This window comes from Chamaea fasciata, unplaced genomic scaffold (assembly GCF_029207755.1).
Source record: "Chamaea fasciata isolate MVZ Bird 193981 ecotype frontalis unplaced genomic scaffold, bChaFas1.0.hap1 SCAF_3, whole genome shotgun sequence".
NCBI lineage: Eukaryota > Metazoa > Chordata > Aves > Passeriformes > Sylviidae > Chamaea > Chamaea fasciata.
In genome coordinates this window covers 57,215,670-57,241,823 of record NW_027094088.1, presented here as the reverse complement: position 1 = coordinate 57,241,823, position 26,154 = coordinate 57,215,670, and the positions used below count along the sequence as shown (strand labels likewise).

The window sequence follows — 26,154 nt, the reverse complement described above, 5'->3', positions numbered from 1 at the left end:
GCCCGGCCCGGCGCGCCTGCGTGCCCGGCGCTGCCCCGCGGGGCGGGCCCATCCGCAGTAAGGGATGGGAAAGGCGGCACCACCGGAGCTTAGCGCGTGACAGAGGACAGGGAGGTTTGGGCTGGAAACGGGAGAGGCTGCGAAGCCGCCCGGCACAGCCCGCGCTCACAGGAGCGCAGGGGCGGCTGCTGCTGCGCGTCTGCCGGAAATACAGACCGCACAGAGGCAATCACTATCTGAGAGTTGTTATTATTATGAACCAACAACTAGGTAAAAATCCAGTAGAACAAGTGGTTGTTTTCTTATGTCATCTGAACACTGAGGATTTAATACAGATGCCAGAACCGGGCCGGGCTCACCCCCGCACGCTGCCGAACGCCGGCACACACCCTTGGCCTTCCCTTCTGCCCCAGAGCCCGCAAACACGAGGCAGCAGATACAGCACCTGGACACAGGTACAGGAGCTGCACTGACCAGGCTGGTCTCCTTGAACTTGCCTGTCACAGGGGCTCCAACACACCTACTGAGGGGATTTCAGAGCCTGGTCGTACTCGGGAGCTCTGCTGAGGCATCAGGCAGAGACGCTGACAGCACCAGCCTGTGCCAAGCAGCAGGCTGACACGCAAGGGGAGGATGCGGCTTCTTATTCCCTACAGGACGCATTTGTGCAGCTTCCCTCCTAGACCTATCCATGTGGTTAAACAGTTAGAATCTCCGGATTGCAAGAAAGGTGCAAAGATGAGTTGGGGGAGTTTAATCTTTTCACCAAGATTTGTGTGTTACTTTATCACAGTTCTAAACATTCATGTAAATGACTACACTTTGCTAGGTTAGATTGGCAGTGTACAGGGATCAAGTATCAAAGCATCTCCAGAGTTCAGGTTGGAACAAACAAAATCAACTATTAAAAATAAAATGCATTTTTAAAACGTTGAATTATTAATAATTTCTGTCAAGCTGAACTATGGTAAGTTTATTCTAGCCTTAAAGGTGTTGATCATTTTAGAATAAAGAATATGACACACTTCCATCCATTTGAAAATACTTTATTACAAGATGACACATTCCAACTTTTTCCAACTCTGGACCTTCCCTCTGTCAGTACAAAAACCTAAAGAAGTGATCCTTGTTCTTTGGAAAATCTTCCCAACGGTCTCTATTTTACCGGTAGATTCTTCGTGGCTCACGCAGAATGACACCACCCTCCTCCACAGCTTTCTCAAATTCCTGAATCTTGTTTAAAAGATAGACACAAATAAATACAAAAAAAAAAAAAAAAAAGGCTAGCAGCACTTAAATATTAGTGGGGACATGTTATATGGAGGGGCAGAGGTTAATAGCCTCACAGAAGCATAATACCAGGAACTGCAGCTTGTCAAAGCTGCCCTGAGTGTTGAAAGGAGGGGTTGTCAAGCCACATAAGAAAATTAATGGTGAAGAGAAGTAAAATTAATGCCTAAAGAGGAGAAAAGGGCCAAAGGAATAAGGAGATGAGTACTTGCCGAGTCACAATGGTGTTCCCAGGGGATAATGGCTTTGAAGTTCACAAAGTTGATTCCTGCTTCCAAACAGCGCTGTGCCATTACTCGGCCAAGGTTTTTGCATGCAGCTACTCCCTTGGGACTGTACAGGTGTCTCTTTATGGCCCACTCTCGGGTAGAGGCAGATACCACAACATCCCCATTGGAGCGCTCAACAAAGGCTTCTACATAATGCTGTGTCCGCTCAAGCCGTAATCTGGGTGCAGGAAAGAAGTAACGGGATCATTATGTCTTTGTCTTTTCCAGAGAACACAGTCAAATGCTTAAATTACTCCCTTTATGAAATAAAATTGAATGTTACAGTATTATTTTGCTTATGAAGACACAAAATAGGACTTATGTTAGGAGAAAAGAGTTAAAAGTGGAAGAATGGTGAGGAGGATTTGCTTAAGTGACCTTGCAGCTGGGAATGCCAGGGCCTGGAGAATAACATTGTGGGAAACCCCATGTATTATGCCTACTGCTGTTTATCCTGTGTCTGTTTTGAGAAGTAGAATATCTGTGTAGAGATAACATAGGTTTTTGAACAGCCTTGGAGGCTCTCTCGTGGACGTGCTTGAGCTCCCTGTTTTGACCAACAGAAGATCAAAGCTCAGATATCATAACAAGCACAGGGGAGACCACAGCATGATGGTAAACCTAAATGCCTTTAATAAATGGATGCCAACAGCAGGCACACCTGCACAGACTAGGCCTGTGTGTCTCTGCCTGGGTGTTGCTTTGAGATCCTCCAGTTAGCAAGGTAATGAAATAACTGTACTCTGCATTTCAGCCATAGTTTTGTGGTTGTTCCAGCTGCCTGCCTGTGTCGACTCACACAACTCCTATTGCTAGCTCAGAGGAGTGAAATTCCAAGAGCAACTTTTCATCAGTTACTCAGGACCACAGTCCTGTGTTGACTCAGACCACCACCCCCTCCAAACCAAGCACTGTACACCTGCACAGTGTGGAACAGATATATATGAAGGGAACTGCTCCAACAGAAATGAAACTTCAGGGTCCCTGTACAGTCCCTTAAAGACTTGTGTTGACACAGCAGGTAACAACTTATTGAGATCTGTAAGTGTTTAGAAAGTACCTCATAAGCCTCCACAAAACAGAAGAATTGAATTAGGAGGATATTTATTAGGAGCAACTATTTCTTACTGCACTGAGACAGTATCAGCTTTCCTGGTAAGAACAAACTGGATGGGGTTCTCCTCACAAGAACAAAATAAAGACTTTGAAATGCCATCTTAAAATAAACTTATTTTCCAGAGGACAACTGAATTAAAATAAAACAAAATCCACAAACATAAAACAACCCCAAACAGACTACAATAGTGCCTGAAATAAAACCATGAAGCATGGTAAGCTCAGGAGTGAGAGAATCCCGAGTTAAAAAGCTGCTGCTTAAGCAACATTACTGTTGCCTTAACAACAGATGGAAAAATCTCGATCACATATGCTTTCACATGGTACTAGTCCACTGTTCCCCAAACACAGAAGATGCCTGCTGATTAAGAAATACTAAAGTGATAACTGATTCAGCAACCCAAAATACACATTTTGTATGAGGGTTTATGGGGTTTGTTTTGTGGTTTGTTTTTTTCTTTTGAAGTTTTCATTTCTAGCAGTAACTTCCTGACTCACCTGTGCCAGAACTCACGCTTTGGCCACGTTGTCTTCCAGCCACGCTCCTTCCTAGCCAGGGCCATCTGCTCCAAGTTCCGAGGATTTCTGTTAGTGAAGTTTGGGGCAACAACCTCATTTTCACTTGTGTCCACTTCAGTCTCAGTTTTGAGTCTGGCTGTAGTTGATGCTAAACGAAGACCTTGCAAGGGAGAGCAGATTAAAAAACCACCAATGATTAAAAAAACACGCAGGGCTGACAGCAGAATGAATACAGAACAGAATGACAGAGCTTACAGAAGCCTGCAGGGCAGAATTATCTCGCTTTCTTTTTTTTAAGCACTTAACAGATGAATGACAAGACCTCAGCATGTTTCCCCGATTTATGAGGTGAACTGCAAGTATACCAACGCCGTTTCTAAACTCGTATATAAAATACAAACGCGTGACAAGGAGATCCCTACGACCAGTGCTTTACAAAACCCTGAAAGCGAAGGACACAGGGAACCAGAGACAGCGCTACCAAATAACAAAGTATAAACCCTTCATCCTTGGCACAGCAGCCCCGCCAAGACACGCGGCCGCCGGACGGTCCCGGGAGCACGGGGGCCGCGGAGCCGCCGCCGCCAAAGGCCGGGACGGCCGGCCCTGGGCTTACCCGCGGCACGGAGCCCGCCGGCCGCCAGCAGCAGGCGGCTGCTCAGCGCCATGGGGAGCCGGGCCCGCCACAGCCGCAGGCGGCCGCCGCTGCCCTCCCTCCGCTCAGGGACACCGGTGCACCGCCATGCACGAGGGGCGGCGCTTCCCGCGGAAGCGGCGGCGGGAATTCCGCCCGGCCGGCGGGGTCAGGTGGAAGCGCCGAGCCCCGCTCGCTGAGCCGTCCCAGCGCCGCCTCCCCGGGGAAGGGCGTTTGTATGGTACTCGCTTCTCACACAACAAAAAACGCTGCCCCGACGCGGGGGATCATCTTTTAACTTTTCCCCGTGGAAAAGGGGGTTTGGGAAATGCCGGCCTCCAGCCACTGGGTCGGCTTTTCCTGGAACGGGTGTAAGGAAAAGGGACCAAGGCGCGGAAAGAGGAGGGGGTAAGAGCAGCAATAGGTGTTTCGAGAACTGCCATCATCCTGTTTTAGGCTTTTTTTCCAAGGGCTCCTGCAGCACACAAGTACAGCGGAGCTTCTTTGCCTTCTCAAAGCATCCTCCTGCAAGCATGACCGTGCAGGAACCCTACTTTGGGGCCGAATTTAACTGCTGTAGTTCTGAAAACGCATTTAATGAGCCATCTAAGAGCAAATTGTGTTGAAAGGAGGCTGAAGGCCTGGTGAGACTAAATAATTAAACAAATATGAATATCGATCTAATGCCGATATGACGGACAAGGACTCTCTAACAGTTTAAAGTTAGAAAGTGTATGTTTAATTACGACGCGTGCGGGATAGCTCCCAAATACACACGCGCGCTCACAGATGATCACAGGGTCTTTTTAACCTTTTAGGGTTGCGTGACAACTGAATCCTGTTTTCCCAGGGTTATTTGATTTATAATTTCATTGTACTCTTGAAGCCTATTGATTAGTCAGAATACACAAACAGAAGTTGACAGGCCTCATGATTTATCAGTTCCTTAAATCCGGCTTCTGCTTATCAAAAGGGAAGTGTGTCTTACCTCAGCAATATCTAGTATAACTAAAGTCCTTAATTCTTCAAAATTAACGTCTCAAGACCCTGGCACCAGCTGGCAGATGAACTCTGCGCACTGCCACACGAGCCAGGCATAACTCGGGCTGTGGAGGTCACCTCTGGCCCCACAAGGGACCTGCTTGTCAAAATACATTAAGCCTATTCACACCATGCCCATACTCAGCCTTGCAGGTTCCCCGTCTCCCCATCACTCCCTGAGACTTTTCCCTCAGACTGTAGCAAGTTTTTCCATATCCTACAAGCATCAGCACTTAACCTAGCCATTGAAAAGTGGTAGGAAAATGGGGACAGTTACAGCTCAGAGACCTTTAAACAATACAATGGTGCCTTTATCAAGTGCGCACAATCGCAGTTGTGACTTAAGGTAATTCTCATTAAGAGTGTTTTGCCCAAAATATCAGCTTGAATCTCAGTTTCTCCAGGAAGCAGGTCCTGAGCTTCTTCATCTTTTGCCATCTCAGACTTGAGATCGCTCTCGGAATTTGCAGCTCTCCCCCGGGACTCGGGGTAGAATCCTGAGCAATGGCCCGCGTGTTTGAGAAGCGCAGTAACGGCCACGGATGCCGAAGTCCCCGCTTTGGGAAGCAGGTTATTTCCCAGTGCTGGGCCGCGGGCACCATTCCCGCGCCCAATCCTTACCCCACCACGGCCGGAGCCCCCCGCGCCTGCGCGCCCAAGCCCGCGACACATTCTAGAAACTCGTGGAAGCGCCCCCGGCCCCGCCCCGTCGCGCGGCCCCTTTGTTCAGCCGCGCCCGCCAATCGCGGCTCGAGGCCGTGCGGCTCCACGCCCCGGGATTGGCCAGCCTCGGGAAGCGGCCCCGCCCCCCGCGGGGCCTGCCCCGCCTCACCGCCCCCTCGCGCAGGGGAGCGCGTTCCCAGCGTGCCTCGCGCCGCTCCGGCCATCCCGCCGATCCGCGCCCTCCCGTCCCTTCCCTGTGCGTGTGGCGCCGCGCCCGGGCGGGAAGATGTCGGCGATGGAAGGGCCCCTGGCCGTGTTTGGCGAGCGGACCAGCGGTGACACGGTCCGCACGCAAAACGGTAACGGCGGCGCGCCCCGGCGAGGGCCGGGGGAGCGGGAGGGGGAAGGGAGGGGCAGGAAGGAGCGAACATGGCGCGGCCATGGTCACCCCTGCCATGTGCTCACCCGCCCCGGTCTGCCCGGGAGCTGCCGCTCCTCTCGACAGATTTCCTCCGTCCCCGGCCCCTGCTGCCGTGCAGGGAAGGAATAAAGGAAGGATGGAGGGAGGAAGGCGGGCGGACAAGGAGCACACGCCATCCCGCGCCGCTTACAGGAGTCTGAGTGGCGACGCGATCCCGCCCTCCTTCCCCTGGTAGCAGCGAGCACCGGGCCGAGGCGGCGGCTGCTGCCCGGGGGCGGCTCTGCCCCGTCCCGACCGCGTGGGGCCTGAGCCCTCAAGGCCCGCGGGGAATTAATTCTGTAGGGGAAGGGCCAGTTGGGGAAGGTCCCCGCTGCCCAGCACAGGGAGTAACCTGCTTCGGAAAGTGGGGACCGCCCTCGAGATGGGTGTCTGTAACAGTGGCTCTCAAACACGTTACCAGTTGCTCAGGATTGTACCGCAAGTCAGCCAAGGGGAAGGCTGCAAATTCCGAGACCGAGCTCAGATTCTGAGTAGCCAGAAGCCAAAGACTTGCTTTCTGATCAGACTGAGATTCATTTCTGTAGCTCTGATGGTGATTTAGGCAGACCACTTAAAATTTACGAGCCTTGCCTTAATTCACGAGTGAGATTCCACGTGATAATGGCACCTTTGGTGCAACGTTAGTTTTTCCAGAAAGGTGCCATAAATCCTCCTAAGCAAAAGAAATCGTTGTGTTCTTTGAAGATTTCTGAGTTATAAGTGTTCCCATTTAACTACCACTTTTTCATCTTCAAGATTAAGTGGCTATGCTTGTGGGATAGAGAAAAACTTGCCGTGGTCTGAAGGAAAAGGTTGATTGTATCTTTTTCCTATATGAAGATGGCAGAACAAGTTTTAAATGAGCCAGTGTTTTAAAGGCTTTGTGTTGTTTTAGAAGTGACTCAGATCACTTTTCAGTGACTCAGTTGCAGAAGTAAATGTTTTGTTTCAGTCACAGACCTGATATGGACCAAAAGATGTTTTACTAATTGATTGTGGTGATGCCGTTGTTCTCTGTCTGCCCAGAACTGAGGGCTAAATGAGGGTGAAGTCTTGTGGCAGGGCTTGCTGCAATCAGAAGCAGCAGTGCTTCCAACCCCTCCTAATTTAACACTACTGCTCTTCTGATCTCAGTCCTGTCCTTCATCTTACCCAGACAGCAGAGAAGGCATTCTTTTTCTGGTCAGTCAGTTTTGCCAGGTTAGCTAGCTAAAACGGCAGGGGGGGAAGAATGAGGTTTGACACAGATTGTATTTTTTTAGGAGCAGCAAGCCTAGCAAAGTAAGATAAAGCTTCAGGTTAGATAGGTTGAAATGTAATAATACTAGATTAGATCACTTTTTGTCAAGTTTCTGATTTGTTAGTTCTTGGCACCATTTCTTATAAACCTGCAAATCATCCTGAAGCGGGGAAGATAAAACTTTTTTTCTTATTTCTTTCATTTATTCAGTTACTGCTGCATCTGCTATTGCCAATATTGTTAAGAGTTCTCTTGGGCCAGTTGGTCTGGATAAGATGTTGGTGGATGATATTGGGGTAAGTAATGTTACTTCAAGGAAGTGTCAGGAGGACTTGTATTCCTGTGTAAAAGTGCTTCCACTTAGTGTGGTTCATAGACCTAATGTGCATGTGCCTGTTTTTTCAGTGGTTCTGAGAGGGGTAGGAGAACTGTGTTAAAACTTAGTACTGTGTAATGTGTGTTACATCATTTTAGTTTAATCTATTGTGGTGGTAATTTATGTGGTACAGTTATTTCATTTCTGTAGGTTAGTTCTTGTAACCATTTAAAATATGGATCTAATTGCAAGAAGTGAGTTTTACCATATAAATCAGGTTTAACAGGTGCTGGCTTGTATATCCTGGTCTCCACATTAGGGGAAATAACCAAAAAAAATCAAGTCATTCATAACAAATTTTTAAGCAATGTTTTGTTTTTTAAAATATTTCAAGCAATTGAAGAACGTTTGTAATTTTCTACACTGATGTAATAAAATACTCTGTTCGAGGGAGGTCATTGCATGGCTGCTTAGCCAGTATTTGCAGAATGTTTGATGAGTTTCTGTAACATACAGGCTTTTATGGTCAAAAGAAAGTGGTATTACTGGTAAGATTTCTGGTATTAGAATGGGACTCCTGATTAAAAAGAAGCAGGAAAGTTTTGGTATGAATAGTTATTTTATGGACAATTGCAAAGAATAATTAAATTTTTTTTGTATGTACATTATGAAATGCAACAATGAAAGTGTAATAGAAATATGCCTCAAAGGCACATTTGATTTCTGAAAATTAGGACGTGACCATTACTAATGATGGTGCGACCATTCTGAAACTGCTAGAGGTGGAACATCCTGCTGCAAAAGTCCTTTGTGAGCTGGCAGACCTGCAAGACAAAGAAGTTGGTGATGGGACCACCTCAGTGGTATGTAGCAATTTCTATAGGCAGATAATATCAAAATTCAGTGTTTAGATTTGGTATTTTCCATAGAAAAATGGAAATTTTCTGGTTTCCATATGCAAAGTGGTGCTCCAGAAGGGAATTTGTTTACTTCTGTTTCATTATTTCCTGTCTTGAGGGTTGGTGATAAAGGCTGAATTGAGGTTTCTAATTTTTAACAACTGCAAGGGGTGAAGTACCAGCACAGGTACTGAGTGTTGAAAACCTGCCTGAGACTGTAGATACCTGGGTGGGGGTTGGAATTAGGTAGCTCTCACATCAGAAACTGTTTTTAGTTCTGCATTGCACAGGGTAGTTATTTTGCTTATGTGGAATGCACGTATTTAGTGTTTGTATTTTTAACAGGTAATTATTGCTGCAGAACTTCTCAAAAATGCAGATGAGCTGGTGAAACAGAAAATTCACCCTACCTCCATTATCGGTGGATACCGACTTGCCTGCAAGTAAGAAACTGATCCAGTTGAATTTCTGCATTTTGTGACTGCATTAATACAGACGTTTTGGTGCCAGTTGGAATATGGTGGTCCATTGCAGGGGTGGTGGAGGTTTTTATTGGTTTGGGTTGGGTTTGCTTGTGGTGTTTGTTTTGTTTGTTTTTGTTTGTTCATTTTTTGTGTTTTTTAAAAATTCTATTTCTGTAAACACGTAATGGAATGACAGTCACGTTACTGTCCCTGGTGAGCAATTTATTTTATCCCTTTGTTCTTGGAGGTAACATTTAGAAGAGCTGAAAACATGTAAGCTTTCATCTTTTTGTGGAGATGGTTCTTTACCAGTTGTATTTGTCTTTATTTTACAGGGAAGCTGTTCGCTACATCAATGAAAATCTTGTTATTAACACAGATGAGTTGGGCAGGGAGTGCCTAATTAATGCTGCTAAAACATCAATGTCCTCGAAAATTATAGGAGTGTATCCTTTAACCTGATCAAGTGAGTGAAGTGAGAGTGGTTGATTAGAGAGCTTCAGTAGCTAGTAGGCTAGAGTATCTTTGGCAGCAGGTTTTATGAACATGACACAGTATTGAAGCTGTTGTGTTTATCAGATATTGTGACCTGGCATGGGAAAGCATCTTCAAACTCTTCCCAGTTTATTTAAATCTGGGTTGGCACATCATGATAGCTTTTAAAGGGTATTGTTTCCTAAGAGTTGCTTGGCTTGTTAGGGAGACTAGACAGTTGTGTGAATGGAAGAATGTTACAGAAGTACCTGGGGAGTATATCTAGAGGAAAGAAAGTTGAATTTTACTCCATGGGCACAGAAGAACCTGCATTTTTAGCTTTTGTGCAGACTGAACATAGGATATGTATTTTTCTTTAGCAACAAAAGTTACATAAAATGCAGGTTTCATATTAATCTGTCATAATTTTCTTATCAGTGTTTCAGCTTCTAGAATGACTCACTCCTTTGAGATAATGGTAAGGAGAGCGAGCACTTTTGTGCCTTTCTGAAGGTCTTTTGGAAACTTGGTTTGGGCACTGTCAGTTGCTTCTGTTCATGGTTTGGTTTATTTTGTTCTTTTTTTTTTTTTTCCCTTAAGCATATTACTAGCTTCTTTCTTCAGTTTTAACCTTAACAGCCTTTCAGTGACGGTGATTTCTTTGCTAACATGGTGGTGGATGCTGCACTGGCAGTGAAGTACACAGACCAGAAGGGTCAGGCTCGGTACCCCATCAACTCGGTCAATGTTCTGAAGGCCCACGGCCGCAGCCAGAAGGAGAGCATCCTTGTCAACGGTTACGCCCTGAACTGCGTGGTGGGCTCACAGGGTAAGGACAGGCTGTGCCTCTGAAATCTTCTGTGTCAGCTCAGTCCTCTTTGGCTTCCTGCACTGCTCTTCTTACTGGCTGTGTTCATGGCAAGTCAGCTGGGTTTTCAGTTTCAGAACAATTAAACAAGAACACAAAATACTGCACTTTGCCAGTGTTTCTTAGACTAGAGCCTGCCAGCTAGCAGTGATCCACAAAGTGTTGGGTGAGTTGCTGTAGTTTCTCTAGCTCAGTGTCAGCAAAGTAGCATTGTGGTCTGGTGGAACTTAAATGCTTCCTTTTTGGGGAGCCAGTGCCAGGTTTGTGGGGAAATTTTCCATTTAGCACAGCTATGCCGTGATTGGGCAACTTAGAGGATGTGAGACTGATAGGTCAGATTGTAATGGTCATTCACATTTTGGGGACAGGGTATGTAAAAAGGTAACACAGGAAAGTCTTGATTGGCATTTTTCTGCAGTAGGGCAGAACTGGAGATGGAGAAGCAAACAGCAGAAATCTGAAATGTGAAAGTAGTGTTAATTTTAATCTTAATGCTGACTTGATGTTCTGTCAGATTTTGATGTTCTGTCAGATTGATTTGACAAAATCCTTCTTGCTTATTTTTCCTCATCAGGTATGACCAAGAGAATAGTTAATGCAAAGATTGCATGCCTTGACTTCAGCCTGCAGAAAGCAAAAATGAAGCTTGGTGTTCAGGTTGTTATCTCAGACCCTGAGAAGCTGGACCAGATAAGGCAGAGGTGTGTGGACGCTTGAATAACTGAGGCAGTGGGGTTTCACAAGCTTGATTTGGTCTCTTCAGTTGAGGTGGCTCAATGTAATTTTGGCTGAGTGCAAGAGGTAAAAAATGTTTTGAATATTAACATTTCCCAACAATACCAAATAGTAATGGAAGAAGCCTTCACTTCTGGAGGCAAAACTAGTATTAAGTCAGTTTTCATGAAATGCAAGTATGTTTGTGCAGTGGTCCATTCTTCTAAAGCTCTGCATTAAGGTCTCAGGAAATTAGTTGACAGGATGTGATGGTATGTTTTTAATACCTTTTTATAACTTTGACATGAATCTTTGCAGAGAGTCAGATATTACCAAAGAAAGAATTCAGAAGATTCTGGCCACTGGTGCCAATGTTATTCTCACCACTGGAGGTATTGATGATATGTGTCTGAAATACTTTGTTGATGCTGGAGCTATGGCAGTACGAAGAGTTGTAAAAAAGGACCTTAAGCGGATTGCTAAGGCATCAGGAGGTATGTCTGTATAAGAATACCTGGTTTATAAATTTATTCTTCAGAGTAGAAGCTGTTGTTAGGGTATTTGTTAACTGATTTTTAAAATACAACTTCTTTACATTCAAGGTCAGGATGAGTTAAGCTGAGCCACTTCTTTTTTAGTTTTAATATTGCTTTTAAGTGACCTTTGTCAAAGTAACAGTATTGTAAGACTAGATTGTTGAAGATTTACAGTGGGAGGAGAAGAAGCTGCCTTGTACTGCCAAGATTGGCCTCTTGCAGAAACAGGAGCCATAATCTGTGTTTATTTAGAGGTCTTTATTATGCATGCATTCATAAGCCTCTGTTTAGATAGTTAAGTACATTGTTTAGATAGTTCAAGATGAATAAAGAACTCCTAAATCACTCAATACATACTTTAAAAAAATCTGGTCCTGTACATACTTTTATCTGTCTGTTCTTAAATTTGGAAGAAACCATTGTCATTGTGGTAAAGCGTGGGAACTTGTTCTGGCTGTGAAAAAAGAAGTGCTATAAAAGTTGAACAAAAGGAACAATCAGTTTATCAGTTACAAACTGAAATACTGAATTGCTGCCTGAGAACTGGAAGTGTTTAGGAAAAATCTATTTAACAAAATCTATTTAACACAGCTTTTATTTCTGTTTTATTCTGTACACCTATTCTGGGAAGTGGGCAAAGGATGATGTGCAGGAATTGAATGTTAACTTCACTTTTTTGTTTGTTAAAGCAACTATATGTTCAACCCTTGCAAACCTTGAAGGTGAGGAGAGTTTTGAGGCATTAATGTTGGGACAGGCAGAAGAGGTGATTCAAGAGAGAATCTGTGATGATGAGCTGATTTTAATCAAGAAGTAAGTATCCTTTTAAAAATACTCAGTTTTGTATATGTTCTCTGCTGAGTTCAAGATAAAATTGTATTTATTTACTTCATGCTGTCTAAGTGGTTGGAGTAGTTACACACATGGGAAAGTAATTATACACAAATCCAGTGCAAATTAGAGGTGAAAGTATCAGTATTTAATCTCGTTTGCTGCAGCTGGATACATTTTGTTAACTGCAGTATATGAGACAATCAGATTGCTGGACAGTTTTTACCTAAGTTTTTGTGTATAAGCAAATGTTTCTTAACTGGCTTCCCTTCAGAGATGGTAAAGGGAAATAGGTACCATCTGAGTAATTTCATCTGAACAAAGAGATGTGAGCTAAATCTTTCCATTTGTAGTGAAAGACAATGTTCACTTTTGCTGCTGTCACTGCTGTCTGGTACCTGAAGACTTAAAATACCGATTCTTTTACTGAGAACACGCATTGGAAAATAAATTTTCCACTGCTTGAATATCCCTTCTGTGTTTATGTTCCTGTGCTGTCACCCGAGCGTGGATGAAATGCTCCACTCTGCCCCTGGCACTTGTGTGTCAGCTGCATGTGACAGCCTTTTCTAGAACATTGGCAGTCATTAGCTTACTTGAGGGCTATGCAAAAGGGGTCTTTTTTACTATCCAAGTACACTTTCCCCTCTTTGATGAGAAAACATCTTGTCATCGCACTTTGACAGATAGCTTTCTTTAAAAGACTAAAATTCAAACTGGGTGCTTGCATGTTTGAAATTAAATGGTGACTAAGTTACAATGTATGTATCCTGCATGTAACAATGTTAAGATTTTCTTCTAGATGTTGAAATAATGAGGCTCATCTGAACTGGGCTTTAGGATAAAAAAAACTTACCAAGAATTTTAATAAAGATTCCATCCAACACAGCTGACTTCTGATCCCTTTTTTTCTTAGTACAAAGGCTCGTACTGCAGCATCAATTATCTTACGAGGCGCCAATGACTTCATGTGTGATGAAATGGAACGATCTATACATGATGCTCTCTGTGTTGTCAAAAGGGTTTTGGAATCCAAGTCTGTTGTCCCAGGTGGTGGTGCTGTAGAGGCAGCGCTTTCAATATATCTTGAAAATTATGCAACCAGCATGGTAAGTCTTGCACAAAGCAGCAATGGTGTGTATGTGTTAGACTTGTACAATGAATCTCCAAGCGCTTATTTTCATCTACTAGAAGTAATTTCTGTGGTTCATGAAAACCTAATCATCTTATGGAATCTAAGATGGTTCTTTTAAATGAAGGAAATTAGTTAATTCTTTGTCTGATAATTAGACTCTATGGGTCTTTGACCCAAACACAGGTTTTGCATGTGAAAACCCCTACCTATTAGTGCTTTTCTTGATCATGGCTGTATTTTTTCCTCTTGTTGTAGCTATTGGTTTGAAAACTTTTCTCCTCTTTCTAGGGATCACGTGAACAACTTGCAATAGCAGAATTTGCAAGATCCCTATTAGTAATTCCAAATACATTGGCAGTGAATGCCGCTCAGGATGCCACAGATCTTGTTGCAAAGTTGAGAGCATTCCACAATGAGGCTCAAGTTAACCCAGATCGCAAAAATCTGAAATGGCAAGTATCTGTTTGTTAGAAAGCTAGTAAAAGTGATGTGGGTTGGTGACCTAGATGGAAAATTATTTTCCCAGATTACTGAACCATGATTTGCATAGTAAAAAAAAACAAACGTATGTTATCAGTGAACCCCTGCCCTTCAGTAATGTGTATGTGTTGCTGTAACAAAGTAGTAGTTACACAGCATACTCCCAGCTGTATTTCTACTGTTTCTCCATCTGACAGCATTCCTTGTTTGCAGGATTGGTCTTGACTTGATCAATGGAAAACCTCGTGATAACAAGCAAGCCGGTGTCTTTGAACCAACCATGGTCAAAACTAAGAGCCTCAAGTTTGCAACAGAAGCTGCAATTACTATTCTTCGGATTGATGACCTTATTAAACTGCACCCTGAAACTAAAGAAGAGAGAGGAGGGTGCTATGAGGATGCAGTTCAGTCTGGAGCACTTGAAGAATAACTCAGGCTTTATTTATGTTTGTTTCACTTACACTTCCCACTCTTATAACTAAAATGTTAATAAAACAAGTGGTTGAATGTTGCTGCTATTTTCTTGTGAACAAACTTAATTTTTGAAAGCAAGCTTGGTCCTTGCAGTTAGAATTTAGGCTGTAGTGTTTTAACAACTGGCATGTCTGCAGTAATTACTGACCTCTTTGTCAAGTCAGCGATTGACTGTCAAAAAGTAATGGTGTAAGCTTAGTTACTTCTAGGCAAAACAAACAAAATGTGAACTCCATTACTAGAAGTTTATTAGTAAAATGTTTCAAAGCTAGTTCACACTAGCTGTTCATTCATTCCCTCACGTTTATCTTTCAACACACATGGCTATTCCCATTCCTCCTCCTATACAGAGAGCAGCAACACCACGTTTTCCACCAGTTCGTTCCAGTGCATATAGAAGAGTTACAAGGATGCGACAACCAGAGGCGCCCAGAGGGTGGCCAAGAGCAATGGCTCCACCTTGTACATTGATCTTAAAAAAAAAAAAAAAAAAAAAAAAAAAAAAAGGAAAAGTCAATATACACTCACAAACATTGAACTGGCTTAGCTGACTTTTCAACATAACTGACTTCACTGAGATCCAGTCCTTGATATATTTATGAGCTTGAAACCCCAAACATCACTTCTTACAAGAAAATGCCTATTAGTGCAACAGCTGGTAATAATCAGTATTTCTTCTGCAAGGGTGCTATCTTCAGAATGAAGATAAGAGGTGAATTTAGGGAGGGGAGAATAATACCCATGCTTTTTGCCATCAATGAAAGAATACTGTGGCAATCATACTTGCAGCAGCAATTTCAAATTCTGAATCAAGTATGCTTGAGTAGTTGCCTAGATTTGCATAAAAATCCACTGCAACAACGTTGGAACTTGTTCAGCTGGGAAATTGCCAGCAAAGCCAGCGGACAGAGCGTGTGAGGAAATGCCTGCTGGGGCTCCCACTCTACTTGCTTACACCAAGGGGATTGCAAGAGAGCTGTGCTCACCCTTACAGTCCAGATACACAGAACGGGACAGGTTTGAATTACAGGAGGTAAAGTAATGCCAGCCTACAAATCATTACCTTTTCTGGATTTACTTTGAGTTCTTTTGCTATTGCAACAGATAGTGATGCAAAGGCTTCATTAATTTCAAACAGGTCAACTTGTTCCAGAGTCCAGCCAGCTTTGTCAATCTGAGAAAACAATAAAAATAGGACCTTATTATCTTTTAGGTCTTCCTTAGCACCAGAGGAAGCTTTTCATAAGATGTAAATTGAATGATTTGATACAACTTCAAAAAAGTTGAAGGAAAACAATTACAGCCAGCATTGTTGACAGAATTCTTGAAGACTACAGACTTTGGTGTCAGACAAGTCAGGACAATGAGCTGCAATAATGCTGGCTGCTCATAAAAATCTTGAGTGATTTTATACATGTAGGAGTGGTTGGTGCAATTGTAAGAATCAAAGTGTACCTGCTGCCCTTACTAGAACAAGCACTGGATTCGAAAGCAGGCTTTAACAGATTAAAAGCAATTTCTTTAGGATTTAGTCTGACTCCATTAGGGAGTCTACTTAACAGAGGCTTTTACACAGGAAATCGTGAGGTGTCAACCACTAGTGATCAGTGCCATATCTAATATGTCCAGTCTCTCCTGCCTTTACATTGAAAGCTGCCACTTAACGCTTTTCACAGGTGACTATTTTGGAAGATGGTTTGGCTCATGTTTTCACTTGAGAAACTTGTGATGTAATTGCCTACTCTGGTACAGGCTTAGGCATGTTTCACATATGTACATTTTTACTTCCACTCGCTTTGTTTCTAGCAGCAATACTTTATCAGCAGAATCATCAGCAATGATGTTTCACAACTTAGGCTAGCCAGACTGGTGCACCTCCAAGGCTATAGTCGAGGAGAGCCTTTTTCTACTAGATGAAATAGACAGTATGGAGTATCCCATTCCTCTGGGAAAAGCTTAAGATACACTGTGTTATAGTCATTCTCTTACTATAAAGTACTCTAAAATTCTGAAGCAATAAACATAATACATGGAAGATGTGAACATTTGATAACACACATTACAAAGTTTACCATGGAATCACAGAATATTCTGAGTTAGAAGGGACCTATGAGGATCATGGAGTCCAACTCTTAGGTAAATGGCCTATAAAAGGATCGAAGCCATGACCTTGGTGTTATTAGGATCATGCTCTATGAAGTAGTGTGCCTTTTTTCATAGTATGTATGCAGTTACAAGTACAGCTTGTCTGTCCCACAGTTTAATCTAAAACTGTATTGTATATGCAAGTACTGCACTCTTGATGTGAAAGAGCAGTTTGAGATAAGGTACGAAAAAGCTTTAGCATTACAGTTCTGATTTTCTTGTCAAAAGCCACAGAGCTTGGCTAAGTTCAAGTCAGACCTCCACATCGCCAGGACATTTCAGAGGTGAACAAAATAAGGCCTTTACACAGTATTAAAAAATAAGGAACATTAAAGCAAATTCGTTCTTAGCTCTTTTCATGCTCAATTTCATAGCTAAGCTTTAACAAATAATCAGCTGGGGCTGCCATGGGTTATGTCTTGCTAGCAAGCAGTGTGGTACCAACAGGGCTGCTCACTGGTACATTGAGAACCTTGTCCTGTGGACTGAACACTGAGCACATCAATGGGTGCAGTAATGCTCTGAGCACATTAGATGTGGTTTTGGAATGCACCTTCCTGTTTAGTTACACCTGAAAGGAATCCAGCTTGTAAGCTCCAAGCTTTTTGCAGGCCAAACTGAAACACAAAGGGCACCATCCCATTTGCTAATGCAGATGGCACTCAGTGGCCCTTCCCTCAGTGTTGCACTACTGCAAATACAATCAGGCAATGATCTGAAAAATAACCTGGCCAGACACAGCATCAGAACTATATCACTGAATTAGGTTAGTTACACACATCCCTGAAATTTGATCCTAAGCCTCCTACATTATCTAGGTACCCTTCCACAAACTTGACTAGTTTATGCTCTGAAGTCCATTTATACACATATGCATTTGAGTTTTCTTTTTCCAACAAGTAGGTACTAGCCTAGTAACACTAGGATTCCTAATTTTATATACTATACTATTTTGAGCCTTTTTTTCACAGTTTACTTTTTTCCCACTAAGTTTTCTCTAGAACAGGGCAAAACCAAGACATGGCAAAAAACCAAGAAGCAATTAAAAGCAAGAGTTTTAACATAATAGATGGATAGGTAAGTGATTACTTACAGCTTTCCTTATTGCTGAAATGGGCCCAACTCCCATAATAGATGGATCTATACCTGTCTGAGCCCAAGATACAATCCGAGCCAAAGGCATAAGACCTCTCCTAGCAGCTTCAGATTTCTTCATTAGAAGAACAGCTGCTGCTCCATCATTTAAACCTGTGGAATAACAAACAACTTGTATGTATTTGCTGGACTTTATGGCCTTTATTGTACCACTTGCTCCTGCTTGCATAAAATCACAATCTAGACAAAACAAAAATCACAAATCATCTGTTGGTTTAGGTCAGTACTGTTCATGTCAGCCAAGTCTGTTCTCTGCCACTTGAAACTGTATTGCTGTAAATTGGACACATTTGTGAGTCTATTTGGAAAGCAGCAGGTGGAAGGATCAAAGTACAATCTGAAAAAGAAGTACATCAGATTTGTTAGGCTTTGGAAGGGGCATCATAAGGACATAGGAAGACGTTTAAAAGCTGCTTCTGGCAGTCCCACGGGAGTAACATTTTCCAACATAAATGGTGGTTTTCCATTGTCCAGACCTGCAGTGTCAGAAACCCTTAGACAGTTTTAAAAGGAAATACGCTTTCTAGCCAATCAATTATTGCTGTTATTGTCCAAACTCTTGTATTGTTTCGTAGAAAACAAGGATACAAAAGACAACCCTGTAATGACATCCTCCACCACATCTAAAATGGAGTTCTACCTGTGTTGTCAAACACACTGCCATTTCCTGCAAAGCAGTAAACACACAGCAGCCCTATCCCATGCAGAGACCCTGCCTTGAGCCACAAGCAGCTACTGTTCTTTTCCATTTCATTTAAGCCAGATGGACCAACCTGAAGCATTAGCTGCTGTTACTGTCCCAGTTCCATCTGTCAGGAAACAGGGCTTTAACTTTGCCATTGTTTCCAAGTTGCTGCCATGTCGAGGGTGTTCATCTATTTTAACTTCTATAGGACCTGCAAAACAGAGCATTATGCTCACAGGACAGTCTAATCACACAAACACATCTTGAACAGAAAGACAGCAAAAACAACATGCTGAGTGGGAATATACACCATATCCCTTTCAACCAACAAGGCATTCTTATGCTGGAGACAGCTGCCAACTCAAGGCAGTTTAACAAATGGCTGTAACCCTCCAGCTCCTTCTAGCAGTGCAGACAGTTCAGGTTTTCTAAGACAAACACCAGCAGCTAAAACACTGTCTAGTTGTGCAAAAGTCAGTATTGTTCCTGCTGTTCCTAAACCAATAGCTTCTCTTTCAGCAGGAGGGTATATTTAAAATTATACTTCTAGTAATCTTGTTACAAAGAGTAGTCAAGTGTCATTAAATGTTATCATCCAGACTGGTATCATGAAATGGTTTGTAGCCAGCCTAATGCCAGGACTTTTTCTGCAGGGTCTGTTCAATTGAATTGTTGAAGAACTGATTCTTGATTTTTTTTGGAAAATTCAGATTTGCATCTACCTCACAAGGAGCTGGGGAATTCCCCTGCTCTAGAAACAGACCTTTGGCTCAAGCATTGTAATAGGTCTGTTTATATCCCTGAGAGATCTACAGAGTTTGTAACCTTACTACATAATTAACTAGTAACCCTAATTATTGTCACTCTGTATTTTACTAGGTGGGCAGAGTTTGCCAGATCAGTATGACTGTTTCAAGTTTGCTGCAGCAGGACTCTTAAGAAAATTAAAAATACTGATTCTGGTACCATATCCAAGCCTATGGTAAGTCAGTGCTTTGTCCAGCTTGTTATTCAATCTCCAATAAAACACACTAGTAGTATTTGCAGAAAGCTGCACTTAGATATTTCACATTTGCATTGCTTCTCTCTTATTTAAAACATAACCACTGAAAGCTGAAAAAAAAAGCAACAGGCTACACGCTTACAAAAAGGTTTGGTAAGTAGGAAACCATCCACTGATTACAGGAGACATAGCAGAAAATAGATTTTTTCCTTAAAATCAGCTCTCATTATCCATTCACACCTACCTTTTTTAGAAGGTACAAGAACAGGAACAATTTCTTTTGTAAAATAGCCAGCTTTCTGTGCTGCTTCTGCCCTGTTTTGTGACTGTACAGCAAGTTGGTCTTGTTCTGCTCTGCTGACTTGCCACTTCTTGGCCACATTTTCAGCTGAAACAGGATCAAAATGCACATTGCCATCAGGAAATGACAAAATTTTAAGTTGCAAAATTGTAAGCACAAATGTAGTCATTAATTTTTGCTGTAGCAAGCAGCTGAGTTTGTTGAACCGTTTTCATTCCGATTTCCTCATTTTGTTTACTCGTGATTTTCTACTGTATTTTCACTTGAGGGTGAAAATTTCGGTTCTGAGGATGGAATCTCCTCCCAGATGATATTATCAAACCAAATACAAATGGAAACAAGCTTTTGTAGTTCATTACTTCTCTGAATTACTGTGCTCAGATCTCTCTACAACCACTTCCAGGAAAGGGAAGAGTTCTGAAGTCATTCTGTTGCATAAGCAGGGTCTGGAAAAGCAGTTGGCTGACCATCCCATCCAGGGTGCAACAACCTGAAGCTGCAGAACCACACATATCCACAGGACACTTTACGTAACTCCCCCTCCCCCCCCCCCCCCCTGTAAATCTGTGCTGCTGAATGCTCCAGTTACATACAAGGATTATTTCTTATACTTTTTCTGAAATTAAATTTCTCAGATGTAGAAGAATGCAGAGAGTTTAGCTCAGACAGGAAAAAAACCCAGAACAGTAGCTTTGCAAAGAAAACGGAAAATGCCTTCAATGCCTTTCAATATTACATCTTTCTTTTCTTTCTTTCTTTTTCATGACTACAACATAAGAACAGCTTGACACAGTTATTTTTAACTTCAGATTTCTGAAATTTCCTGTCAGTGAATTCTTTCAGTTGACCATTTCCTTTTATTGACTGTCATCACTTACCTGTTATGCCCATATGATACTGATAAAAAGCATCTGTAAGGCCATCAAAGATTATAGAGTCCTGCAAGGAAGCCTCTCCCATTTTCACCCCAGCTCGCATATGAATGACATGAGGAGCCTGCAAAAGCGTATTTTGAAAGGAGTGAGATGTCTACATCTCCAGGACACAATTCAGACAGACCATTGAAGAGACAGGCTCCTGCCTGGTGGCTGGAGGTACCCACCCCAAATCCTGGTAGTCTCTCCAGCTGCCCGCTCTGCCTGTCCCTCCAAACCCTGCCAGCTGGCGTGCCATTTTGCCTGTGCATTCCCTCGATAGCAGTTCACCACCTTGCAAGTGTTGTTTCCTCTCCACAGACCAAATCTATCATTCCTGGGGTCACATGACTGTGGCTCTCCCATCCCACTAGCCTGCTCCAGGCAGTTCCCAATCGCACTCTGCTGTTGAGGAATGTCAACACCACTCTCAGCACAGGCAGCTGAGCCCTGGCAGAAGAGGCCCTCTGTTTCTTGGGCATCAGATCACCAGCTCAGACCCAATTCTGAATACAGTCTTGGGATGAACACCTCGAAATAAAACTGATTTGCTTTCTTTCCAAGCTCTAATTGCTTGGCAAACAATGACATTTTCAGTTATTCCTTCTCTGGGCTTCTTGTAATACAAAAATCCTGCCTATTGCGATCTGTCACAGGCAAATCATTCACCACAACAGGGCTAGATGGAAATGAAAACGGGATTGCAAATGCAGTGTGTGTTTACAGGACACCTTTTCAGTAGCTGCAGTATGAAGTCTTTTCCTTTTTTTAAAAGAAGCGTGCTACTGAATGTGTAAATTCATTCGCAAGCACAGTGACCCTTTCGATCTGCCTCCAGGTGCCAGCCTGGCACATACACAAGGTTTCAACATCGGGCTCGTTGCTCCCAGTACGTCAGCACAATGTGAGTCTAATCCTCTGCTTTACCTTGCTCATGCTTTCCATGCCCCCTGCAACCACGATGCTGGATTCTCCCATTAGTATGGACTGAGCAGCCAGACACACGGCCTTCAAGCCTGACCCGCAGATCATCTGGCAGCTCCAGGCGGGCACAGAGTACGGGATTCCTGCAGCCACACTGGCCTGCCGGACGGGGTTCTGGCCAGCACCTGTGGGAACAGGCAGTATTTTGCTTTTGTCTGTTCTTAGAAACACAAATTTCCTCCTTGTCACTGTTCATAACACCTCGATTCCACAAAAATTTAGAGCTCGCTCCTACTTTTAGCTGGTGGGTAGAGAAGTGCCCAGCAGTAATGTATAAACAGAAACCTCTCTCATTTATATTGATCAAGAAATACCTGCTACTGATAGTTTTATATCTATAACTCTGCTTTTGATGCCAGGTCAGACAAAATGCTACTTCAGATGAGCCCTAGGCTGTGGTATGTGTAAGATGTGAATCATTTAAATTGCTACTTGCTGAAGAGTTTCTTTTTGACATCTTCTGTACATCACCAGCAGTTAACTTTCCCTGAAAGTTCATATGGAAACCAAAAGCACAACTATGCACAGATGGACCTGAAAGCTTCCAGTCTTTGTTGTGATCCTGATGGAGACAACAGGAGCACTATATTAAAAGAAAAGAGTCTTCATCTGCGTCTCCCGAGGCCAAAGCTCTTTGTATGCAAAGAAAAGGAAAAGGGGAGCATATCATTCAGCAAGGTAAAAATATAGAGGAATCTGAATCATTTTTAAGACAAAAATATATATTTCCTTCCTCCACGTAAAAAATACAAACTGGCCTATGATTCTACTGATTATTCATTACCCTGGAAAAAGCAGGAGCAAGTTCAAAACAAATAATTCCCTGCCAGTTGCATTTTCGTTAAATCAAAATATTTGTGTCCAAACAAGTGGCATCAGAGGTCCTGCAGGTTGGTCCTGCAGATAAACACAAATGCAGGCCTGGCTCTTAAAATTTCAGGGTTATCATTACTTAGGATGTTAAATTTGGAAGCTGAGATGATCAAGGTGAGAAGGATGCTGTAACAAAGAAAAGAAACTGACATTCACACATACACTGTTGGCTATTTCAGGAATTAAAAAAACCCCCGAACTATCCCCCACAACATCCTTTCCAAAAAACCATCCTTTCGGTCACCCAGAGTGTATGGAGAAGCAGCTACGATGTCTCTCAAGTCCTTTGTTAAGGAACCGCGTTCCCAACGGCAGGGGATAACGCCCTGGAAGGTGAAACCTGAGCCGTTTCAATGGGACATCCCCGAAGAGATGCGGCCGCGGAGAGGGAGCGCCCGGCCCGTACCTGCGGTGAGGACCTGCCCCAGGATCACCTCCGACACCTCCTCGGGGGCCAGCCCGGCCCGGCGCAGCACCTCCCGGATGGCGGTGGCGCCCAGCTCGTGCGCGGGGAGCGACGACAGCCCGCCGTTGAAGGACCCTGGGAGGGGGGACACAGAGGGAGCGCTCAGTACGCGGACACCCGCACGGCCGCGGCGGGAGGATCCGCCCCCCGGCGCGCCCGCCGCTGCCTCTCACCCACGGCGGTCCTGGCGGCGGACACGAAGACGACGGGGTCCCCGCTCATGGCGGCAGCAGCGGCGGTGGGAGCGGAGCGGAACGGAACGGAGCGGAGCGGAGCGGCGGAAACCCGGGCGGAGCGGCGGCAGCGGCCGGAGAGAAAGCGGAGTCGGCGCCGGTCCCGCCCCTCGTCCGCCGCCGGGCGGGGCGGGAGGACGGAGCCCGAGCAGGGGATTCGTCGCCGGGCACCTGAGGACAGCGCGGGGGCCGGGCGGGCGGTGGCGTGGCCGGGCCGCCCTCTCGGGCGATCGATAGGGCGAGGGTGGCCTTTGCTGGCTCCTTGCCAGCCCCTTCCCAGCTGGGGCGGAGAGAGGAGATCCGCCGGCCAGGCCGGGGCTGCCGGGGTGGGTCCCGTCTCCGTGCCCCCCGCTCGCACACGCGGTGCCTGCGCAGCGCCGGCTGCCAGCTCCGTCTGGATTATTTATTTACAAAATAAAGCGTGCGGGTCAAGTGCTCTCTTGGCGTATTGTGGCTTTAAGGACAGTTTGTCTATTTCATGACAGCATTTCTTAAGATCTGCGTGAGCAGGAAGAAAGAATAATAATTTGAATAAACTATACAAAACCATATCGTTGGTTTGATCTGCTCAGCAAATGATGCGCAGAGATTAACCAACACCCAACTCGGCCTTCTAATTTTTTTCTTTTTTTTTTTTTTTTTAATTTCAGTAGAAGCCTGACGTATATATTAGTATAGGCAGTGCTCCGCCGCTGGCCCAAAAGCTGTTCCCATCTGACCTGACGAAAGAGGCAAGCAGGAGGCTGTTCCCAGGCTACTTCCATGGGAAGCGATGCCGCAAAGGGAAAGGCGAGGTAGCCTGGAAGGCCAGGGAGCTGAAAGGAGATGGGGCGGCTGCAGCAGTGGCCGCAACCCACAGCAGGGCGGGCAGGCAGGAATGTTTCTCTGCGGGGAAATGTAGGTGGGAAGCCTAGAGATGCCAGGTGGGAAGCAACAATATTATGGTCTGGAGGAAGAAGGGACAGAATAAAGGGAGGAACCAAGAAAGTAAGTCAAAGCAACTAACCACAGTCAAAAAGAAAAAAAAAATTACACAGGCTGAAATAACTGGTCTATTGCACAGCTTTGATCTTCAGTCCTTACTCCTTCCTTCCTCATTCACGGATACATGGCCTAAGGGACATGCCAGCAAAAGCACTGCATTGAATTTGCATCTGAAGATGGTTAGAAAATGTGCTGTTGCTCCTACCTTAGCTACAAGGTCTGGAGACTTTTTTTTTTCTATCCAGGTAGTAAAATTCTGCAGGTTTTCACAGAGAGAACAGAAGGACAAATTAAGTCCTAAAAAGCACACAGCATGTAATGACAAACACTGACAAACATAAATGTGGTTATATATGCAGTGAATGCACCAGCGCACCTATGGTCACATCCTGCAAATTGGCTAATCTGAACTCAGCCGTATTAAATCTGCATCCACAAAATGCATCTGAACCTTCTGTGTGAGCACAATGAGCAACAGGAGCACTACAATACCTGAGCTGGAGTGTTCTGACTCCTGTCAGCCTCTATTCTTGCATTAAAAAGCTACAGCATTACTAGATAGGGAAAAAAAACCTACTTCAGCTATGGAGAGGAAGATTTGCCTAGATTTCACCAATATCTCTGTTAAATCATGCTGCAGGATTCAAACACTCAAAATACATCCCTCCTTTTAGATATTTTGGTCTTTGTGAAGCATAAGGCCAAAGCAGAAAACCACGTGTCCTAACATTTCTTCAGTTTCTTCGGGGTTTCCAGCTTTCGGCAAGAGAAGAATCCCCTCAGATATCTTCAGGGAAGGAAATCTCTGGAAAATCCCACAGGCAGCCAAATGCTTAGGTGGACTGATGTACCAGTCTCCTAAGGAGATGCATTAAAGCATGCATTAATTGGCAATGTGCATTTCACTGCTTTTCTTTAATGATGCTGTGGACTCAGAGCAGCTGATAACACTGACAAAAAGATTAAATTTAGAGGGGAAAAATATGGTTTGTGTCTTTTCAAAAGGCTATCAGTAATCAAGTAGTGAACTAACATACAAGGAAAACTCAGGAATGTAGGATTTTAAGCAATGCAGTGATTGTTATGGAAAAATATTGTACAGTTCCTGAGCAACCCTGTATGACTGATGTAGTCCCTGCACGTTTTCAAAATTCAGTAGAGAGTGAGTAACACAGACATATGAGGACAGCACAAAGTAACCTCATTTATCAACTGTATCATATACCAATATGTCATTCTTAATGTAACATTTGACTGATTACAACTTAAGGCCATTGATGGAAATACAAAGTCAATAATGTGAGATGAGCTCAGATTAAATGTCAGTGGGTGTTCAAAGTCCACAACTGACACTACACCTGAAGTAAGCCTTATTAACAGGATTCTCTTGAGTTTAAAACTTTACAAATATCACCACAAATATTGAATTGAACATAAAGCGAGGCTTCAAACCCTTCCCTCCCCACAGTTCACTAACAGACAGAAAAAGTTCAAATATGAAGCAGCCTTAGGGACTTCAGGTCAGCTCACCCCAGTAAGCTGACCTACTGCACCTTTGCTCTAAGCCCTAACCAGCAGAACAGTTTTGCAGCTCAACATTAGTGACAAACCAGGCTGTGGGGTTGGAGCATCCAAAAACAACAGAGATGAATTTTATCTTGGTATGTCTATCAGGTTTGCAGTATTCTATTTCACTCTGCTTGGATGGTGTCCAGGATTGAGATCCAAATGGACAATGGGGCATGTAATGTGGCAAAATAATGTAGCAATCACACAAAGGCAAATAATTATGAAACAGGCATGGTTGAGTTATCTAAATGCAGAAAAAAACCCTACTGAATGGGAGTTGCTGGGCTGTTAAATTCAACATAGTTAATGAGCAGCATAATACGCAATAGCAAACTATTTCCCTGTGCTGGTACATTTTGCCACTTCTTGGAAATCTAAACTCTGGGAAATTAAGTAATCAATTCAGAACAGAAATCTTA

At 43.8% G+C, this 26,154-nt stretch overlaps 3 protein-coding genes and 1 non-coding gene across 4 annotated transcripts; 2 read left to right on the top strand and 2 right to left on the bottom strand.

The window, feature by feature from the left end:
* Window positions 1-1,030: 1,030 nt before the first annotated feature.
* Window positions 1,031-3,975, bottom strand: MRPL18 (mitochondrial ribosomal protein L18). The gene is made up of 4 exons (XM_066180471.1): window positions 3,811-3,975; window positions 3,174-3,354; window positions 1,503-1,737; window positions 1,031-1,233 (listed from the first exon to the last, which is right to left on the bottom strand). The coding sequence occupies exons 1-4, from the start codon at window positions 3,860-3,862 to the stop codon at window positions 1,162-1,164; spliced, it is 540 nt and encodes a 179-aa protein (XP_066036568.1). The 5' UTR covers window positions 3,863-3,975; the 3' UTR covers window positions 1,031-1,161.
* Window positions 3,976-5,733: 1,758 nt separating this feature from the next.
* TCP1 (t-complex 1) lies at window positions 5,734-14,467 on the top strand. Its single transcript, XM_066179114.1, has 12 exons — window positions 5,734-5,891; window positions 7,443-7,528; window positions 8,283-8,411; window positions 8,793-8,890; window positions 9,247-9,357; window positions 10,033-10,214; window positions 10,828-10,954; window positions 11,286-11,461; window positions 12,193-12,316; window positions 13,251-13,443; window positions 13,758-13,921; window positions 14,163-14,467. Exons 1-12 carry the CDS (start codon window positions 5,819-5,821, stop codon window positions 14,377-14,379), a joined length of 1,680 nt encoding a protein of 559 aa, XP_066035211.1. The 5' UTR covers window positions 5,734-5,818; the 3' UTR covers window positions 14,380-14,467.
* LOC136287953 (small nucleolar RNA SNORA29) lies at window positions 6,715-6,850 on the top strand. Its single transcript, XR_010720436.1, has one exon. It is a non-coding gene; the product is annotated as a small nucleolar RNA SNORA29 (small nucleolar RNA).
* Window positions 14,468-14,654: 187 nt separating the features above from the next.
* ACAT2 (acetyl-CoA acetyltransferase 2) lies at window positions 14,655-23,269 on the bottom strand. Its single transcript, XM_066179115.1, has 9 exons — window positions 23,123-23,269; window positions 22,890-23,024; window positions 21,554-21,735; window positions 20,591-20,708; window positions 19,656-19,799; window positions 18,497-18,619; window positions 17,662-17,816; window positions 15,487-15,597; window positions 14,655-14,895 (listed from the first exon to the last, which is right to left on the bottom strand). The coding sequence occupies exons 1-9, from the start codon at window positions 23,169-23,171 to the stop codon at window positions 14,728-14,730; spliced, it is 1,185 nt and encodes a 394-aa protein (XP_066035212.1). The 5' UTR covers window positions 23,172-23,269; the 3' UTR covers window positions 14,655-14,727.
* Between the last annotated feature and the right edge of the window lie 2,885 nt (window positions 23,270-26,154).

Excerpts from the sequence above, each read along its gene's own strand:
- TCP1 (XM_066179114.1), top strand. The coding sequence starts at position 5,819 with ATGTCGGCGATGGAAGGGCCCCTGGCCGTGTTTGGCGAGCGGACCAGC. Across the intron at positions 11,462-12,192 it reads GATTGCTAAGGCATCAGGAG|CAACTATATGTTCAACCCTT; the intron begins GTATGTCTGTAT and ends TGTTTGTTAAAG. Across the intron at positions 13,922-14,162 it reads GATCGCAAAAATCTGAAATG|GATTGGTCTTGACTTGATCA; the intron begins GCAAGTATCTGT and ends CCTTGTTTGCAG.
- MRPL18 (XM_066180471.1), bottom strand. The coding sequence starts at position 3,862 with ATGGCGCTGAGCAGCCGCCTGCTGCTGGCGGCCGGCGGGCTCCGTGCC. Across the intron at positions 3,355-3,810 it reads CGGCGGGCTCCGTGCCGCGG|GTCTTCGTTTAGCATCAACT; the intron begins GTAAGCCCAGGG and ends CTCCCTTGCAAG. Across the intron at positions 1,234-1,502 it reads GGGAACACCATTGTGACTCG|ATTCAGGAATTTGAGAAAGC; the intron begins GCAAGTACTCAT and ends CTTTTAAACAAG.
- ACAT2 (XM_066179115.1), bottom strand. The coding sequence starts at position 23,171 with ATGAGCGGGGACCCCGTCGTCTTCGTGTCCGCCGCCAGGACCGCCGTG. Across the intron at positions 20,709-21,553 it reads GCATGGAAAGCATGAGCAAG|GCTCCTCATGTCATTCATAT; the intron begins GTAAAGCAGAGG and ends ACGCTTTTGCAG. Across the intron at positions 14,896-15,486 it reads TCAAAGTAAATCCAGAAAAG|ATCAATGTACAAGGTGGAGC; the intron begins GTAATGATTTGT and ends TTTTTTTTTAAG.